A 19,538-nucleotide genomic window follows, 5' to 3' on the forward strand; every position below is an offset into this window, starting at 1 on the left:
CAAAATTCGACATGAAATCAGGTTTTTAGCAAATATAGATTGATCCTAGTGATAGATACAAAACTGTTTTTACCGTTTCATTTGGACAATATGAATGGGCTGTAACGCCCTCGGATTAAAAAAATGCTCTTTCAGAATTCCAAAGAATTATGAATGACATTTTTAATCCATTTTCAATATTTTGCATCGTCTATATTGATGATGTTTTAATTTTTCTGAAACAATCGAAGAACATTTTAAACACCTTAAAACTTTTTTGATCCCTTTTCCAAACTAAAATACGTTTTTTAGGACATTATATTTCTCGGGGTACCATAACCCCTATTGAAAGGTCCTTATTATTTGCAGATAAATTTCCTGACGAAACCCAATTACAAAGGTTTTTAATTAGGAAGTCTGAATTATGTCTTAGATTTATGTCCAAACATCAATATAATAGCAAAACCTCTCCATGATAGGTTAAGAAAAAACCTTGTCACATGGTCAGATGAACACACTAGAATAGTACAAATAATCAAAAAAACAAGTTAAAGAAATACCATGTCTGCATCTGACTGATCCATCAGCCCAAAAAATTGTTGAAACTAATGCTTCAGATTTAGGATATGGGGGTATTCTAAAACAAAAATTAAATAACAAAGAATGCATTGTTCAATTCACATCTGTACACTAGAATAACTGTCAAAAGAATTATTCTACCATTAAAAAAGAAATTCTTTCAATCGTCATGTGCATCACAAAATTTCAAAGTGATTTACTCAATCAAAAAATTTTACTTCACATTGATTGTAAATCAGCAAAAGAAGTTTTACAAAAAGATGTTCAAAACATTGCATCAAAACAAATTTTTTGTCAGATGGCAAGCTATCCTTAGTATTTTTTATTTTGAAATTGAATTTATTAAAGGAGACAAAAACTCAATTCTAAATTTTCTAACCAGAGAATTTCTCCAAAACATGACTTGACTGATGCCCCAAAAATCAAAAAGAATTGAAGTCCAAAAGGGCAAGACATCAGAAAATCCAAAACCTATCTCTCCTGCACATCCCATTAAATCTTGGGCCCAAGCAATTGAAGAAGAAACAAAAAACCAAATCCAAAAATGGCTTGCCAACCAACAAATGACTGGACCTGATAACTTTCAGGCGATAAAAAATTCAATTGAAGAAAAGCTTCAACTACAAAAAATTGCAAAGCTTCCCAGACCCCAAAAAGAGATTGAATCTCTCTCAATAGAATTGCCATCTTTTCCGGGGCAAGAAAGGGGAGAATCTTCAAAAACCCCTTTTCAAAAAATTATTTCAAAACCTTCACAAGAGGGATCATCTGTAAAATGATTTCAAAACTTCCACAAGGAGAAACTTCAAAAATTGTTTTAAATTCAAATGATTCTTAGAATATTTAATTAAATTTAAACCAAAATCTGAGTATTTTATCAAAATAGAATTTCAAACTATTTGGACGATAGAGGACCACTTTTATGACAAAAGTCCTCAATTGGTCATTTAAAAAATATTTCCAGAAGGCTGGTTTTTCAAATCTTGGGATTTATCAAAACCCCAGCCTTACTACAAATCTATTCTTGAATTGACAAATTTTGTAACAATATAGGACAACCCAAAAGAAGGCCTAGTGGCCTACTCAACTGCAAAAATCCACAAAATAATCCCACCTTCAGAATGGAGATCAAACCTTCTTACCCCAAAACAATTCCTACTAAATTTCAAAACCACAACAACCCATTGTAGGACATTCAATTACTGAGACTACCAACAAGCCTGCTATAATGTTTTCCTCATCTAAAACCAGAAATTTAGTCATACTTGGCAATTTTTTTTAACCTTACCATGAACCCTTCAAAAATCCCTCAATGGTTTACCCATTGGTGGAAACTTTATGGTTCCATCCCTAATATTCTTCATCCGGAAGTTTAAGAAAGCTTCCAACTGTACAAAACCAACTACAAACCCTCAGACAGAGAACACATTTTTCACCCTTTAATGCTCTTCTCTACAGAATTCTTTTTACCATGGGTTACAACCTGGTATTTTGAAATCAACCAACAACAGGCCCAAACAATCCTCATTAGAAGATTCAAAGTTAGATGGTGGACAAAATTTTCTATTCCTCAAAGTATCAAAAAGCAAGTTGTGTCCACATGGCTCCAAAAGCAAGGATTACAGCGACTTCAAACAATACAAACCCAATTCCTGGCTCAAAAATCATTTGCCCAAACACAGTTGGCAACAGCGAAAACTGAAGAGGAATACTTTGAGATTATGGCCCAGCTCCTCAAAAGCAAGACCAATTCCTCAAATGTCTCCTCAGATAATGCTTTAGAAACTTCCATGAACTTGGGAGATGAAAATGAAGACGACTATTTTGGTATCTTCACCACTACTAAATGAAAACATTGGTCCAATTAATTTAAAGGCCCAATGATGAAACGTTGAAAGAAAATGACACAAGGAAATTTCGTGGAAAATTCTTCTCCGCACTTGTCTGCCACTTCTTTCCCTCACTACCACTGAAAGCAAAAAGCAAAAGGAATCTCATCATCTCCTCCACTATACAAGTCAACAACAGGAGGATTGTTTTTCTATATAAGGAAGGCTCCCCTTCACTTCAAAGACGGAGTTTGAAACACAGAGAGTTAGATAGAGAGTTTCTCTAAGAAATCTTGAGTGTCTCAAATTTACACAACTTGTAATATTTTCTTTTTCAGTTTTTCCAAAATCCATTGTAAGTATGTTTATGCAATAAATTTACATTTGTTCATATACATGTTTTACATACTGCAAAACATAAGTATACTTTGCACTTGCAGCTTATGTTGATCTTGTGCATGAGAAAAAATCATCTCCATTCATCTTTTGAATATTGTTGGTATTCACCATTGAATCCAGGACGTTAATGGTTGCATACTGTTGATATATCATAAGTACTGTTGATATATATATATGTGTGTGTGTGTGTGTGTGTGTGTGTGTGTGTGTGTGTGTGTGTGTGTGTGTGTGTGTGTGTGTGTCAGCCTATCAGGTCTAATAGATTTTTTTGTAAGTCTAAGTTTTGTCTATTTAAATTAATAAGCTTTAAAAAAAACCTTAGTCTATCGTTTTTATTAAAGAGATCAAATCAGATCATAAATAGGTCAAGTCATAGACCTCTAGTACGACTTAACCTATTTTCACTCCTAATCACAATCAATCATGTTGGTGATTTTAGAGGTGATAAAAGTGAAAAATAAATATTTTTATTGATTCGACGATTATGATTAGTTGATAATATAAAATATTTTTACATTGGGTGTATATAAATTAAATTCAATAATAAAAAATATTAATTACAAAAGTAATAATAACAATAATAAGGGTAGAGTTATTTTTTCTTTCTTTTTTCATCATTTCTTTCATAAAAATGTAAGGTTGATTAATTTTTACTTCTGTATCCTTTTCGTACTATAATATTATCATATTACTTTTTATGTTGAGATAATATATATTAACAAGTATGGCAAATGATTAAATTAATAATTGTTTTATCTTATTTTATTATCTCTAACATTCTATACCATTTTCAAACGCATGGAAGACAAAAAGTGTCAAGTGTACAAAAGATGATAGCATCCATGAGATCACGAGACCTATAGATTTACAAGTCTTCAACTTCAGGTTTGGTAAGTCAAAACACATTAATTAAAATAAACAATTATAAGCGTGTCCTTTATTTTTAAATGGATTTAATTAGAACTTTGACTCTTTGAGGGCTTTTGGCTTGGTCGTTTTTAACAGACACGTCTTATGGACGAAAAACCTATCCACAGGAAACTTCTAAACTATAACTTTCTTGTGTGTGTGAATGGAGGTAATTCATTTACCGTTTGAGACTTCAAACTTCATAGAGGAGTTTCAGCTTTTTCTAGAAATGAGGGGTGATCAATAATTTTAATAAAAATTAAATAATATATATTTTTTAAATTAAATGTAAAGGTGTAATAATTAAATATTGATTTATGTAATATAATATTTCAATTTAATAGTTAAGTTTATGAAATAAATATCGATTAAAATATAAACAATATTGATGTAATTTGATCTCTCCTTGCATAGATATACATAATAGTGTTTAAATTTTTTATAATTTTTATCTTAGCAACGTAGTTATCAAAGAATGAAACTTTAATAATTTAAAATTAGTAAGTGGAAGTTCAATGAAGAATTATTCATGTTATATTCCAAACTAAAAATCTTTTGAACAATTAATTTTTAATTAAAATTTATTAATTAAAAAACTTATAATGTCGGAGAAATATTACTATAAAAAATGAAAATGCATTTTCATCCATCATGAGTAGAAAGTGACATACATTTTATTTTATACTATATAACTTTGAAGTTGCGTCGACCATTTTTATTTCTAATATATTTCCTTACTTGCTATATTTGTGTAATTTTCATATTCAAATGAGTTTTTTTTGACTGAATATTCAAATGAGTTTGCTAACCTAACACAATGATATCTAACTTTTGTGAGTATTTTTTAACATAGATAAGAAAGACAATGCTATGTCAAAGTGAAACAGCACACGTCCCTCTTCACACACACCGAGGAAAGAAAAGGATAATGCAAAATATTGGTCATTAAATATTTTCGAAGTACACGTTTTATATATACAAAGAATAAAATAACTTTGAGTGCACGGATACTCTTTTTAAATTAAAATGGCTTATGAACTAAGGAATTCCTCGTGGAATAAGAAAAAATTGCAATAGTCGAGATTAATTCATCGAATTGATTGCGACTGTAATGAGCATTATTATTTACTTTCAACAATTTCAATGCTGCCACATTTTTGTGGCTGTATATGAAAGCCTTTAATTAAATAAACAATTTTTTTGAGAATTTAAAATAACTAACTTAAAACTTTATTGATCGATTATTTAAACAAACCTATTTCATATGAAATATAGAGAAAAAAATTATGTATATTTCTTTAAATATATTTTTATATGATTTTTAACTTAATCAATAATAATTTTTTCGAATTTATAATTTCTTAAATTTTATTATACTTATAAAAATATATATTTCATGTTAAAAATCAAAACAAATGATCTAGAAAACATTAGTACTACGTCATATACTCAGAAAACAAGACCGTATCCGGAAATGAATGAAAAAGCAAGAAACTAAACAAAAGATGCTTTGGCGGCTTCTAATCTCAATATTTAATTATTTATATCTCAACACACAAACTTTGAATTCAATATTCCATAATTCATATTTGGTGCCTGCATATCACATGTGATTCATATCAAAACTTACCCCTTAACAAATACTCCTCAAAAATAAAATATCTAAAATACAAACAAATATGTTTTATTTATTTAAAATAAAATATAAACAAATATCAACAACTTCTTTTCTATTTAATAATGATAGAGTGTAATTTTGACATTAAACTTAATGCAATGTATTTTTATGTATAATGATTCGATAGGAGTAAATTTGAGTATAGCTTTTCCACAAGTCAACAATAGGAAGCTTCAACCCTTCAACCTTTGAACGACACTTTTTCTATATATAAATTGAACAACAAAGAAAAAGAAAACCAAACACTGCATCCAACTTTGAATCTCACATTTTTTCTGATAACAAAAAAACCATGACAGATCAACAAAAAATTCATCCACTTCATGATGTAGAATCACAAGAACAACAAAACCCTTCAGCTCCTTTAGTAGCAAGAAACACTTCAAAATCTGATGAACAGCAGCAAAACCATCTTCCTCCTTTTCCATCTACACAACAAAATATACCTTCAAAACCAGCAAAGAAAAGAAAATCATGTTGCTGCAGACTCTTCTGCTGGATTTTCAGCATACTAATAATTCTAATCATAGCAATTGGCATAACAATTGGAATACTATTCCTTGCATTCAGACCAAAGATACCAAAATACTCTGTCGATGAACTAACAATCACGCAATTCGATCTTTCAAACAACAACAGTTTATCAGTCACTTTCAATTTAACAATCACAGCAAGAAATCCAAACAAAAAGATTGGAATTGATTATAGAGGTGGAAGCCACATAAGTGCTTGGTATACAGACACAAAGTTATGTGAAGGTGCATTACCTAAATTCTATCAAGGACATAAAAACATTACTGTTCTTAGTATACCTTTGACAGGACAAACACAGAATGCAACAGGGTTGAGAGATACATTGGTGCAGAAGGTGCAATCTGATGGTAGTGTTCCTCTTCATTTGAAAGTGAAACAACCTGTCAGGATTAAATTTGGAAAGTTGAAGATTTTCAAAATTAATTTCAGGGTTAGGTGCAGAATTGTGGTGGATAATTTTAGTGATAATAATTCTATTAGGATTAAGGATAGTAGTTGTAAGTTTCGGTTTAAGCTGTGAATTCTTTAGTCCATATCATACTGCTCTATAGCACCGACATATTTGACCCGAGGCGTGTCTCGGTGTCCGACACGACACTGACTGACTCTTTGATTATATTTAATTGCTGAGTTTGGTGTTCATGTCGGTGCATGTGCTTTACGATTATATTGTTTTATTATTTTTATTATGGTCTTTGATGGATTTTTCTTTCCATCTGCATTTTGAGATTGAGGTACAATTCTTGTAATTTTGATTCTATTTTCTCATTCATTTCTTTTACTCAGATACTATATATGGCATATATATAGTTATTCTATATATTTTAATAAAAGAATTATTGCTAAGCTTTTCACTCTTTCTTGACTCTCAAATGTGATTGCTAACAGATTATTGGATAATTAATTTTGTGTGCTGATATGAAAATACTGTAATGATGATTTGTTGGTGTTCTAATCAACTTCAGGGGAAGAATAAGTATAAAACGAGTAGATGGTTGAACTTGAATATAAAGCTAATTTTACTACATAACTGAGTTTTATATTTGCATTTTTTATGGACCACTTTAATATTGGCCCATGTTAAATCCCACCTTAATCGTATATATATTACTAAATAAGTAAATAACACAGTTAACTATCTTTCTTTTAATAAAAACAAGTATTCTTTCTAAAATATCTATAAGCATGCCAATCTTTTTTTAATCTATTATTTACTTTGTTTCATTTTTGCTAATTAATTTTCTAGATATTGTCACTTTTTCGTTTTCACTCTATTGTTTTGTTCCATAAATAATGTTTGAGTGGGTTTAATAAATATGATTTCAAATAATTTTATAAATTTCATTTAGTTGAAATTGATTTTGAAAAGAAATGATTTATATGTTTGAATGTTTTTACTTTAAAATTAGTTTTGAGGAAAACTTAATTGCACAAAAAGAGGACAATGGTTGGACGCTTTAACTAGCCTAAAGAAATTTGAATGACTTGAATGAAAAACTTGTAACTTGATGTAGCTCAATCCAAAAAACGTAAACATCATTTATTGTTTGGAGCCAAATTCAACCTTAGAGAACTGTTTGATTAAAAGATCAAACAATATGAATACAAATGTAAGAATTTTAAGATTTCTTTAATTAAGAGGATATTAGTCTCGATTAATATAAGATTAATATGAAAACTCAATAGAACCCTTTTATCAACAAAAAACTTCCCAGCTTTTATAAACGACAATCCATTTGCAACTCTCATTAGTTGGATTAACGGATCATCAACTGAAGAAATACTATTGAATTAGGTAGAGGACACAGATTTTCCATTCTAATTACTTCACAGTTATAGATCACAATCATCCAATTTTAAATCAATGGCTGTCCAATCTCGAGATTTATTGCTGCGGCCAACTGTGTGATTAATTTTACTGGAATCCGAGTCCTTCGTAGAAAGGTTCCCTTATTACAAAAGTGGTAGTCTCATTCTTTTGGTTATTTATATTACTATCGTTTAACTACTAGCATGGAGTTCCTCCAATCTTTGTAGACTTGCAAAAAGACTAAAGATGCAACAAGGCCACAACAGGTTCTGTCTGTGACAAAGGAAGTGAATAGATATGATTTACCATACAAAAATAAGTTGTAGAAATACATTAATCTTAACAATTCAGTTCTAACAAGGGAAACAAAATAGGTCCTTCAAGCCCTCTTTCAACGATACAGGAAGAGTGTCACCATATAGGGCCAACAACTTTGTTTTGATATAGACCAACGACTTTTTGTTCTCAATCAAAACACAAACAGGGGGCTCAACTAACCTGTAATTGGGACACACGTATATATTCAAAGTCCATATCCAAGGAGAAAGCCCTCTGCTACAACATTTCCACTTTCTCACACGGGAAAAAACTGCAAAATATTAAATAAGGCATAGACCATAGAGCATTATCATTAAAACATTAGGAAAAGATTGAAAGACCAAATGAGTTATGAAAAAAATAATTTGACAGAATTCCACGCATGTACAATTATTTCTTGTTTTATACACATTTTTGGTGCGTATGCATATTCACATTAAATACAAAAATTGAAAGAAGTTTTTTACTTTCATCTAGTAAGAATGCCACGTAGAGAACCAACAGCGCCTCGTTTCTTTGCCTGCGGTGGAAAAGAAGTAAAAAGTTAAGGTATATACTCTCTTTGGTCCTATTTATAAGAAACATAAGACTAAATCACACAGACCAATGCAATACATTAAAAGGAAAACTAAAACTCCTAATAATTAAAGGTATAAAAGTAATATCAATAATTAATACACTTAGAAAGTGTACTATGTTTCTTGTATGGACCAAAAAAGTAACATATTTGTCTTATACATATGAACAGAGGGAGTAAACAACAAGCCAATGTTAATATGATCCCTCACCTTCTGATTATTAAATAGATCATCGGCCACGGCTTCTCTTTGCTTTCTCCTTTTCTCCTCCTTTACAAACTCAACTGTTTCATCGTTTTCACAGCCAGAATCCCTATTGTTGAAAACAAATGAAATATAACATAAACTATTACCAAGAGAAACGGAGTGAAGTAAAGATAGCCAAATTTCATTTAAAATTACATTCAGATGTCAGAATTAATATTATTCTTACTTGTATGGATATTTTGCAAATGGAACAAGGTTGTTGAAACTATTTCCAGATTGAGTTTGTGCCTGCAATTCAATTTCAAAGAAAATTGGACTAGTTCGGCATGTATTACATGAATTGTGACATAAGACATAGATGTTAATATTTAATGATTGACCTTGAATGAAGAGAAAAGGCTTGATGGAATATATAAGTCAGACAAGTCAAAATTAAATTCCACTATTTAATCAAAACAAGTTTGGTTCCAGTTTCAACAGCAGATGATAATCCCCTTATAAAAGATATGATACCAAAACCATACCTTTCTGAAGCGTTTGAAATCTGGAATGCTGCTGTTTGGTGCAGAACTTCTGTTGGTAAGTATGCTTATATCTCGAACAATTAAATCTTGGCTGTAAATAATATCTGAATTTCCACTTGCATAATTATCAACCTTGTCTTTCTTCACTTTGATGCCGTCAGTTCTATCCTTGAAGCTGGTTGCATGTGTATCAGATTGTACAGAAGCAGCATCCAGGGATGTTTCTGCTTTTGCACGTTTTATTTCATGCGATCTGGTAGAAACATCATCTAAGGATGCCTCCATTCTCTCACTTTTTCTCTTGTCAGAAGTGCCGGAATCATCATCTAATTCTTCTGTTTTTACATATTTTACATTATTGCCACCACATAATGCCTCACTTGCTATGGGTGATGTAGCTGTTTCAACTTCAGTATCTGAATCCGCTACAATGGTCTCATCTGTAGAGCATGATGATGAAATAATCACTGCAACAACATTACATGCAGCTTGTTATTGTAACACATTAGATTACAGAGATAAACACTAAGAATGTAGTTTAAAGTGTTTCTTATCATACAAAAAATATATTGTTAATATTCTAAGATGATTGAAGCAGTGTATTGCATAAAATATCCCAATCTTTCAACTATCGCCTTCTGTCAGCAGTCAGCATCAGACAGTCCATAACAAAATATGTGCGGCTGTTGAGATAACATACTGATTTCCTCAAGATAATATACCTGTTACTGAGTTCATAAGTGCCCATCTGATTATGCATATATATATATATATATGTGTGTGTGTGTGTGTGTGTTATTGTTTTTACTTAACACCAGTGAAAGAAAACCTTAGTTAGGGAAAAACAAATTGGAGAAGCTATGACTGAGAAGATGCAAATTAAAACATATGACAATAATGCCATCATAGCTGATTGTTCAGAGCTGCTAAGTGCCTAGGTTATAGGTAAATTTCCTGAAAAGTTGGTAAAGCCACAATGCTGTTTGTAATGCTGTTGTTTTCCTTCTTTTACGGAAGAGGATGAAGCAGAAATATTTGTATATACATACATGAACAAATGTCGAAGTAGGTTTTCTTGTACTTCACAATGTCATATTTTAAGCGGTTAACCAGATAAACAACAACAACAAAAAAAGCTAAGGATTTAGGTTCTTCAGTTATGGGGTTGGGAAGAGAAAATAAAAGGGTTTGGACTATGCTAGTAAATTACTAGAGATATAGAGTATTTACCGCATGGAGATTTTAAAATAGACAGATCTAGATGTCCACTGAGAGAAGCATTTATTATATCCATCTCATTGACTTTTAGCAAGGAACTTAATTTATTGATGAGATCAGGCTTGCATGCCGGTCCTCCTGGGATGACACAAACCATATGATCATCATCTCCATAATCTGAATCCTACATGAAATAAATGAGAAATCAGATTTTTCAAGGAAACACTTCAGTCCCTTCCTATTTAAATGATATGACTATGTTCCTGACTTGGACTAATGCCAGAAAAGGAAAGAGAGCTGAAAACCAAAAGATGGTATTTGATCAGTAATCCTAAAAAAGGGTAAGACACAGGCTATAGTTGAATAATTTATTTCAAATGCATGTTTATAGCACACAGAATAGCATGTAGATACGCATTTATGATGTTATGAGCATATAAAATAGTGACCGAACTTATGTCACTTCCAAAAGACCAGTATCTACCTTGTAATTTACAGAATTCATAAATAGAAAGAAAGAAATGAAATACATACTAGGATATTCGAAGAGAATTCTTGAAATGAAATAGTTTTAGCACCAGCTACTTCCAGTAAAGACTTTAGCTGATCCCCAAATTTATACTGCAACAGAGTAAACAATAAGATAAATATACTGTGTAAAGATGAGCTCTGCTCCAGCCGACGAAAATATTAGGATGTTTTCAATTCATATTTTCAGCAGAAACCCTAGATGTCTGTCCTGCATATTTACAATTGAATATTCGAACAAAATTCCAACTACAGAAAATGTACCTGCATATTCTATGAAAATGGAAATCAGAATAACAACAAACCGGCAGCTAGAAATTCTAATACTTAAGTTCAGTTTCAGACTGAGTATAGAAGACTTCAAAACAATTACCAAATGCACAGATTCCAACACAAAAGTGTATCCTTTTAAACAGTTTTCCCGAGCTTTGGGGTCAACAACTTTGATAGATGCTCCTTCAACTGACACTGTTGAAATATGTCTGCTTGAGATGGAGAAAGGGACAAAAAAGAAAAAGAGAAAGAAAGCTTCTTTAGTTGGTCTAACGGGTGACAGGTCATGATATAAAGCCAGCTCAACCAAATTCCAAAGCTAAAGAAGTACTTACGAATGACAGCTAGGAATTTCATTGCCAATGTTCTTATCTGCAAAACACTATACAGGGAACAAACAGTCACAGCTTAAATCTTCACCACAAGTTAAAAAAAAAATTCTAGACAAAAATCCTGCAATTAGCCCTCGTACATGTAGACTAAAAATTAGATAGTATGTTTATGCTTGATGAGTTGTTATGCTATGATGAATGAATTTTATAACTTTTTACTTCAAGAAACACTTAGAATCATCTTCAGTCAGGACTGAGAGTACAGATTCCGGCAGACGATCCAGGGTTTACAATGCTATATCGGTCACAAAACAACTAGTGAATATGTAACAACTAACAAGTCATACACTCATAGTGCATGTCTCTACTCTTTGACATAGATGAGATCATGCAATTCTTAAGTTGGACAGGGTCCACAAGCAACATAAAAGATTACTATTGTAACTTAGAAATTCTGAAAGGATGCTTGACAAATTATTCCAACAATTTGGAAATGCAACAAAAAACTAAATATATTATAGTTGTATATAAACTACAAAAAAAAAATAGCTTTAATCCATATACATCAACTCTCCTTTCACATAACATAACCCATTCTTATGCAGAAAAAAGCTTTGTCTGTCAGAATCAGAACCCATTTTTTTCAGATTCATTAAAAAAATAAAACCACAAAACATGGTATGGCAAGTATGCAAGCAAAAGCAACTAAATATGAATACAAATTGATAGCATAATGAAAGCAGAAAATCCAATATAACCAATACATAACACTGAATGTTTCTATACCTCAAGCCAAGTTTTGAGAACACAAGATTTTTTTGCTACAACTGCATCAACAAGATCCTTCTGTAAGGGCATAAGTTGATCTACCAGCACATGTGTGCACTCTTCAGTCAAGGTATGAGCAATACTAGCACCTAAATTGAAAGTATACGTTAGTCACTATTCACATAAAGAAAAGAGTCTAATACTTCAACAAAAACGGTGTTTCCTGTTTAATGAGGAAAGTTAAATAAAGTTGTACTAATATGTTACAATTTGAGTGGCCTAGGATGTTTCTAAGGAAACTGAATCTAATATAGCTTGTGTGTAGCAAGATAAGCTGAGTGACCTAGGACTTTTCCAAACATGCCATAATTTCAATTTACATAACAAAAACTAAATACCAAGTTATTATCAAAGATATGCAAACTCTACTTCCTTACTAATATATTATTAGCCTCTTGGTTCAATTATTCGTATTTGTTGGAAACGTCAAAGTTTAAGCATTCAATAATATCAACACAATTAACATGCATTATCATCTGTAAATAACTGAGTAAGTAACTACTTAATTACTTATGCTAAAGCAATTAGACAGCATGTGCTTATAATTTTATACAAATGAATAAACTTTACAAGTTTTTCTCTACTGACCAATTGATGAAATTTTCTCTTCAAGAGATCGATCCACTTGATTTGAGGGACAGATGAAAAAAATGAGAGGGACATGGCAAAACCTGTTAGATCAAATTCAAAGGTATTTAAGGGCACATAAGTGGAAGACAGACAAATATCATGAGATTGAATCTACCTATATAAACCTTGCCTAGAAAAGCACCGCACCAACATTTACTAAAAAGTGTGGGACAAAAGAAGGAATATAACATCACACTGAAATGATAGTTAACATACTTGTAGGTAGCACTGCCAGTGCCAAAAGAAACAAGGTCACCATCCTGTAATTCTGTTTCTTTGTTTGGTAGCTCATGAACTTTTTTCTTAGGTCCAACATTCTTGCTAACAAAGGTTCCATACTTGGAGCAATCTCTTATCTGTATACCTGGTAGAGGTTTTAACATGTTCATTGTATTAACAACTATTTCTGCATGAACCCGAGAAACCCCTTTATCTTTAGTGACGATCACATCGCAGCCTGCATGTAGATAGTAAAAACATCTTATAAAATACCATCATGAAATCAATAAAACCAATTGGTAACAATTATCTATTCTGAAAAGCCCATCAGAATTATGCTTAGTTTTGTTGGGACTAACCGCATATGTCATGCTTGCAGTTTTTGAAATTTGAATAAGAGAATCACTAAATTATGAGGCTAAATTAACAATAAACATGAATGCATCAGATAGCTATGCCCATTAATGTCGCCTATAAGATTAGAACAAAAATGTTTAAGCTTTAAATCTAATTGCTGCGTCTTTATTTTTCAGCTCCCCCTACCTCAAGAACGGACATTTGAAGAAAAAAAACTTCTATTTCAGGCAATTAGCTTGAACTGCATAATTTTTTCGCTAATGATTCTGTTATTGTCCGTGCATTTGGGGAAGGACAGACATGGCTGTAATTTATGGAACAAACTATTAAGTGCTGAAGATAAATAGGACTCCTAGGCTTCGACATAACATTTAAGCTTTTGAGTTGACCAGTTGGTTTTGATATTGTATACGAGTTCTCAAGTGTTTGACCTTTATAAGTTTATAACCCTCATTGTTCTAAAAAAATTGTAAATTCAGCCCAAGGTTTGAGTATCCCCAGATTATACAAACATCAAGCCCTAAAGTAACGTTTTAAAAACCAAACCGAACAACGAACCAGTAAGACCTCCAGGCCATGGTCCGATTGTTTTAAACCGCTCTCGTCAAACCTAGAAAAACAAAATCATAATCGAACCGCTCAAATAACCAAAATGCAGACATTGCCAGTTCAAAGGTTTAGTTTTAAAAAAATTGCCCTGAAGCCACTTGCCCGAGGGAGCATGTTATGAGGTAAAAAAAAACCACTCTTTGCGTAACAACTTCAGCACTTCTTTTATGCTGAAACAATCTTCCTCATAAACCATCCATACCAAATTTTTACATCTTCACTCTATCAAAGGCAAGCCAATACAAACAAAAAAAAGACACTTTTCTTCTCTCTTTTTTTGTAGAAAAGGAAATAAGTATGAAGTGTTAGCAACAAAAATCATAAGATCAATTAATCACTCTATCTGCATTGTCTAAACAATAATTTAATCATGAAAGAGTTACACAAATTTATGCAATGCATAAATCACACAATACCTTTTCGACCAACTTTGTAAGTTCCAGTTTTGAAAATGTAGTACTTATCTTCACCTATAAAAAATGAAATTAACGGTACAAATAAATGACCTAAAATAATCCAATAAAAGAATAATTGAAAGATAGTAACAAGAAGCTTTTAATTACTCAAATAAGAATGAGTACCTGCAGGAGCATCGACGGGGAAGAGACCCCACACCATGATTCTTCTTCTTCAATTCTTGTTGGAACACAAAAGCAGCAAAATAGGGATGAGAGAAGTGAGAGACAAAAAATATTAAAAAAAATTATTTTATAAATCAATTTTGATAAAACTGTTTTAAGACATTTTTAAAAAAAATCTGTTTCATAACTCTTCTTTTGAAAATGGTTTTAGAGACTAGAAAAGGAAAAATCTCGATCGGTAATTTGTTTTTAGAATCTAATTTCAAAATCAAAAATAGGAAAAATTGTTTCATTATATATATGAAGGTCAATTAGAAAATGCTACTTCCTTGAATTAATAATTTGATCATAATTTATTGATTTAAAAGAAAACTTGATAATTTAAAAAAAAAAAAAAAACTTGATATTTTATTGATAAATTTAAAGAGGAATATAATGTTTTAAAAATAGTATACATAATATTAATTAAATGTTAAACAATACAATATGAAATAAATTATTAATCTTACTTTACCTGCGATACTAGCCTAGCTAAGTAAGACGAGTCATGATTATTTAACTACTAAGACTAACTTTTTTCTTACAAATACTAATACTTCATTTCAAACACCCATAATGAATCAAATTTATAATTGTTGTTGCAATTTATCGTTAATCTTCTTACCTATAGTTATTTAATTAATCTCTGGTTAGTCTTTTGTATATAGGCTTGTTTTGTATTTTTCATTTTCTGTTATTCAGTTTAATTTCCATCATCTAGAGAGAGTTTACTTTCCCCAAGTATGATGTAATCATAAAATCATCTTTTGTAACTCTCTCTTAATTCAATAATAATGAGGTATTTCATAGTCTGTTAATATGGTATCAGACTCTTCATAATTGCCTAATAATAATACTGTTGTTGCTACTATTTATGGTATTGTGAAATTGTCCTCCACTAGAATGTTTTTCTGCTTCCTTCATTGAATGTTAATCTCATTTTTGAAACAAAGTTGATCTGTGATTCTCATCGCTTTTGTCACTTTTACGGCTAATAGTTGTTCCATTTTGAAGAACACATCCCCACAAGAGGATTTGGTAAGAGGCATGTATATACCTTTGTTTTCCAACCTCAACCCTTTGTTTCTTCTAGTTTGAATTCTGCTTGTTGTACTACTAGTTTTATGACTTACAACAATGCTACTGTTTGGCAACAATGTTTAGGTCATGTTTCTAATTCTATCTACAAATGGACTACTATGCAATTTCCTTTTGTTACTTCTCTTGCTAACAATAATGATTTTTCTTGTGTTATTTGTCACTTTTCCAAGCAATTAAATAAAAGATTTAAATATAGTTTTGGTCTTCCTATTTTAATTGATTTGTAATTTTTGTCTTTTTATTTTTAATTTTATAATTTTGGTCTCCTATTTTAACTGATTCTCAATTTTGGTCCTCTATTTTAACTGATTCTCAATTTTGGTTCCTCTAATTTTAATTTTGCAATTTTGGTTCTCCTATTTTAACTAATTCATAATTTTGATCCATCTATTTCTTAAAATTGAGAAATTTTATAAATCTAATGGATCACATATTTTATTTAATAAAATATAATGGATTACATTTAAAAAAATATAATTTTATAAAAATAATTTAAAATTCTTGATTTAAAAAATAAATAAATTAAGTTCTGTTTTTTTATTTAAAAAATATGTTGTTTCTCTTAAAAAAAAGATCTTATTTTTAGTTAAATTCTATTTTATGGTAAAAATAAATTTTTATTTACATTCTGTTTTCATTTAAATATGATAAAAATATTAGTAGTAAAAATAATAATTAAAAATCCCTCTAAAAACAGTTTTTAAAAATAATAAATTTTGAAATCAGTTTTTAAAAAATAATAAATAAAACTATTTTTAGAATTAATTAGTTTTAAAATAATTAAAAACCATTTTTTAAACGAATATCTAATATTTTTATAAAATTATATATTTTTTAAAATGTAATCTATTATATCTTATTAAATAAAATATATGATCCATTAGATTTATAAAATGTCTCAATTTTAAGAAATAGAGGAACCAAAATTTCGAAATTAAAAATAGAGGGACCACAATTGCGTATCGGTTAAAATAGGAAGATCAAAACTACAATTAAGCCTAAATAAAATATTATTCATGTTATTAAATTATTCATGTAAACACTTAGATAACAAAAAGTTTATAAATTGATATATAATTTTGAATAAACTTAAAAATAATTAGAAAGAATTCAATATGAAAAAAGCGATTAAGGTTCCGAACTACATTTTTTTTACTATGTAACTATTTTAGCAATCTAAAGTAAAATCAATTCTTTGACTCAAAATCGCTTTTTATAACAATGAATCTTAATTGATTAGGTGTTCAAACTTGTTACTCCTCAAAGTATATATAAACATTAATTTCTTATTATATATGATAATATTTTATATTCCTATAACAATATTTAAACATGAAAATTTATTATAGTTCCGGTTATTACAACATATTTTCTAATAACGAAGTAATACCTAGATTCAATTCTAAGGTGATCAAGTACAAAAAATCGTTAAGAACAAAAATAGATTCATAATCAAACAATTTATATTTGCATAAATAGTATATAAAAAACCAAAATTATATCGATTCAAATAAGTTCATCTAATTCCTAATCAATGAGTAAATTAGTTAATCATGATATATCATAGGAAATATTGAAAAAGAATAAAATTACACATAAAAATTGTACAAAGACTCATCTAAGAGATAGTTGTCTTCTCCTTTGCATCTAGTATTTTGAACAGGTGTTAGCGCATTGCGTTGAGCATGGGTGCAGCAAAGTGACTGGTGCAATGCGCTCCAGCTCTTTCCTGCTCTATTCCCAAACTCTAATAAAAGACAATTTTACACTTTAAAAATCATTTTGTGTTTGCAATAATCCTTTGTAACTTCTCAGTGTCCGTTCATCAATGTACTAAAGGATTCCTTCACTATGATTTATTATCTCATGAGTTTTTTGTTTCAAGGAATTCAATTTTTTTTTAACATGTTTTTCCTCTTTCCACCGTTGCTCTCAAACCTACCTTGTTCTCTTTAGCTATACCTATACATGATTCCATTGACCTATAGTCTCTTTCACCAAATCTACCCTTGCCCACTCAACCTGATTCTAGCTTATTTAAACATGTCCCTACTTCTCCAGAATTAACCTCCACACCTCAGTCACCTTGCCCTCAACCTTCTCCTACTTCTCTTAGAAAATCCATTATTTTCAAAACTAGACTCACATATCTTTAGGATTTTCATGATAAATTACACAACCAACCTTCTTTTCCTCCCACCCAACCTTTCATTTCCCCTCCTTTCCCTCTATCATCTGTTCTTTCCTATGACAATTGCACACCTCAATATAAGAATTTTCCCCTAACATTAACAATGCATTTGCCATTTACCTAGTACACAACCCAACGTTTCAATTTAATTTTCACATAAATGTCAAACATTTTTTTGCTGGTTCAAATGTCAAACATTTCCATTCTTATAAAGACTAATAAACGTCATTTTTAAAACTATAATTTGGTTCTAAATATTTGCAAAATCTGATCGACCTAAACAATTCAATGCAAATTTAAAATATACATATCTATTTTTTTTTTACAATAAATATAAATAGGATATAAATGAGAAGACTATACACAATTTTTGTTTAGATAGATAGATGAATAGATGAAAGGCATAATCATTCTCTCCTTTTTTCTTATAAATAATAAATATACTTTATCGTTAATTTTTTAAATAAATTTTATATCATTGATACTATATCAGTAATTGTTTCTTTGACAAAAACTCCATTTAAGACAACATTTGATAAATATTTTTTTATTTATAGTAAAACTTTAATAAATTTTAAGATCCCAGAATAGTTTCAATTTAGGGTCTTTTAAGTATTTTTTTTTTTATACAAAACATCATTTTCTCAATGATTCTTCAATTTGAGTTTTGTTTATTTTCTTTTTTTATGAAAAAGATGAAACGGAGGAAGAAGTAATCTAAGAATTTTTATTTGAGACTAAAAGGATATATACCTGATAAACATTACATGTCACCATCGTGGTAAAAACATTATTTGTTGATTTTAAAACGTTGTTAAGGATACGTCAACATCTAACATTGCAAGTTTTAATACTCAGAAAATCTGAAAATCTATTCCTAAAGAAAATAACTTAATAAATTAATATAAAAAGTAAGTAAAATTTAAAAGACCGCAAATATTATTTTATCTAAAATATTTGTATATATTTATATGATTGACAATCTAATTATATATTTACACAAATAAGGTATATTTCGGGAGAAGGATGAAAAAATTGGTTTGTGCAAGAGTATTGTAATAAAAGAGAGGTGGTAAAAAGTTATCATAATATAAAAAATAAGTAAAATTTAAAAGACCGCAAATATTATTTTATCTAAAATATTTGTATATATTTATATGATTGACAATCTAATTATATATTTACACAAATAAGGTATATTTCGGGAGAAGGATGAAAAAATTGGTTTGTGCAAGAGTATTGTAATAAAAGAGAGGTGGTAAAAAGTTATCATAATATAAAAAATAAG

General features: G+C 29.9%; 2 protein-coding genes across 5 annotated transcripts; one reads left to right on the plus strand and one right to left on the minus strand.

Moving 5' to 3' along the window:
- The first annotated feature begins 5,589 nt into the window (after positions 1-5,589).
- On the plus strand, positions 5,590-6,764 carry LOC101502084 (NDR1/HIN1-like protein 6). Its single transcript, XM_004490688.3, has one exon. It carries the CDS (start codon positions 5,666-5,668, stop codon positions 6,425-6,427), a length of 762 nt encoding a protein of 253 aa, XP_004490745.1. The 5' UTR covers positions 5,590-5,665; the 3' UTR covers positions 6,428-6,764.
- An 806-nt stretch (positions 6,765-7,570) lies between these two features.
- On the minus strand, positions 7,571-15,190 carry LOC101502410 (nibrin homolog). 4 transcript variants are annotated; one of them, XR_003471435.2, is made up of 15 exons: positions 14,920-15,189; positions 14,755-14,808; positions 13,370-13,610; positions 13,112-13,194; positions 12,482-12,612; positions 11,699-11,745; positions 11,464-11,575; positions 11,097-11,183; positions 10,575-10,746; positions 9,345-9,811; positions 9,047-9,108; positions 8,824-8,926; positions 8,503-8,555; positions 8,216-8,306; positions 7,571-7,990 (listed from the first exon to the last, which is right to left on the minus strand). XR_003471435.2 is itself a non-coding variant. In XM_027331590.2 (14 exons), exons 1-13 carry the CDS (start codon positions 14,954-14,956, stop codon positions 8,505-8,507), a joined length of 1,647 nt encoding a protein of 548 aa, XP_027187391.1. In that variant the 5' UTR covers positions 14,957-15,189; the 3' UTR covers positions 8,006-8,306; positions 8,503-8,504. The 4 variants fall into 4 exon arrangements, 3 of the variants coding, with proteins under 3 accessions (XP_027187391.1, XP_004490747.1, XP_027187392.1); XM_027331590.2 differs by lacking the exon at positions 7,571-7,990 and having other exon boundaries at positions 8,006-8,306; XM_004490690.4 differs by lacking the exon at positions 7,571-7,990 and having other exon boundaries at positions 8,006-8,306; positions 11,464-11,572; positions 14,920-15,187.
- Positions 15,191-19,538: the final 4,348 nt, after the last annotated feature.

Source organism: Cicer arietinum, chromosome 2 (genome assembly GCF_000331145.2).
Source record: "Cicer arietinum cultivar CDC Frontier isolate Library 1 chromosome 2, Cicar.CDCFrontier_v2.0, whole genome shotgun sequence".
Lineage (NCBI taxonomy): Eukaryota > Viridiplantae > Streptophyta > Magnoliopsida > Fabales > Fabaceae > Cicer > Cicer arietinum.

Coding starts and splice junctions, on each gene's coding strand:
- LOC101502084 (XM_004490688.3), top strand. CDS start 5,666: ATGACAGATCAACAAAAAATTCATCCACTTCATGATGTAGAATCACAA.
- LOC101502410 (XM_027331590.2), bottom strand. CDS start 14,956: ATGGTGTGGGGTCTCTTCCCCGTCGATGCTCCTGCAG. Junction 11,746..12,481: donor TTCTCAAAACTTGGCTTGAG/GTATAGAAACAT, acceptor TTCCCTGTATAG/TGTTTTGCAGATAAGAACAT. Junction 9,812..10,574: donor TATTTTAAAATCTCCATGCG/GTAAATACTCTA, acceptor ATGTTGTTGCAG/TGATTATTTCATCATCATGC.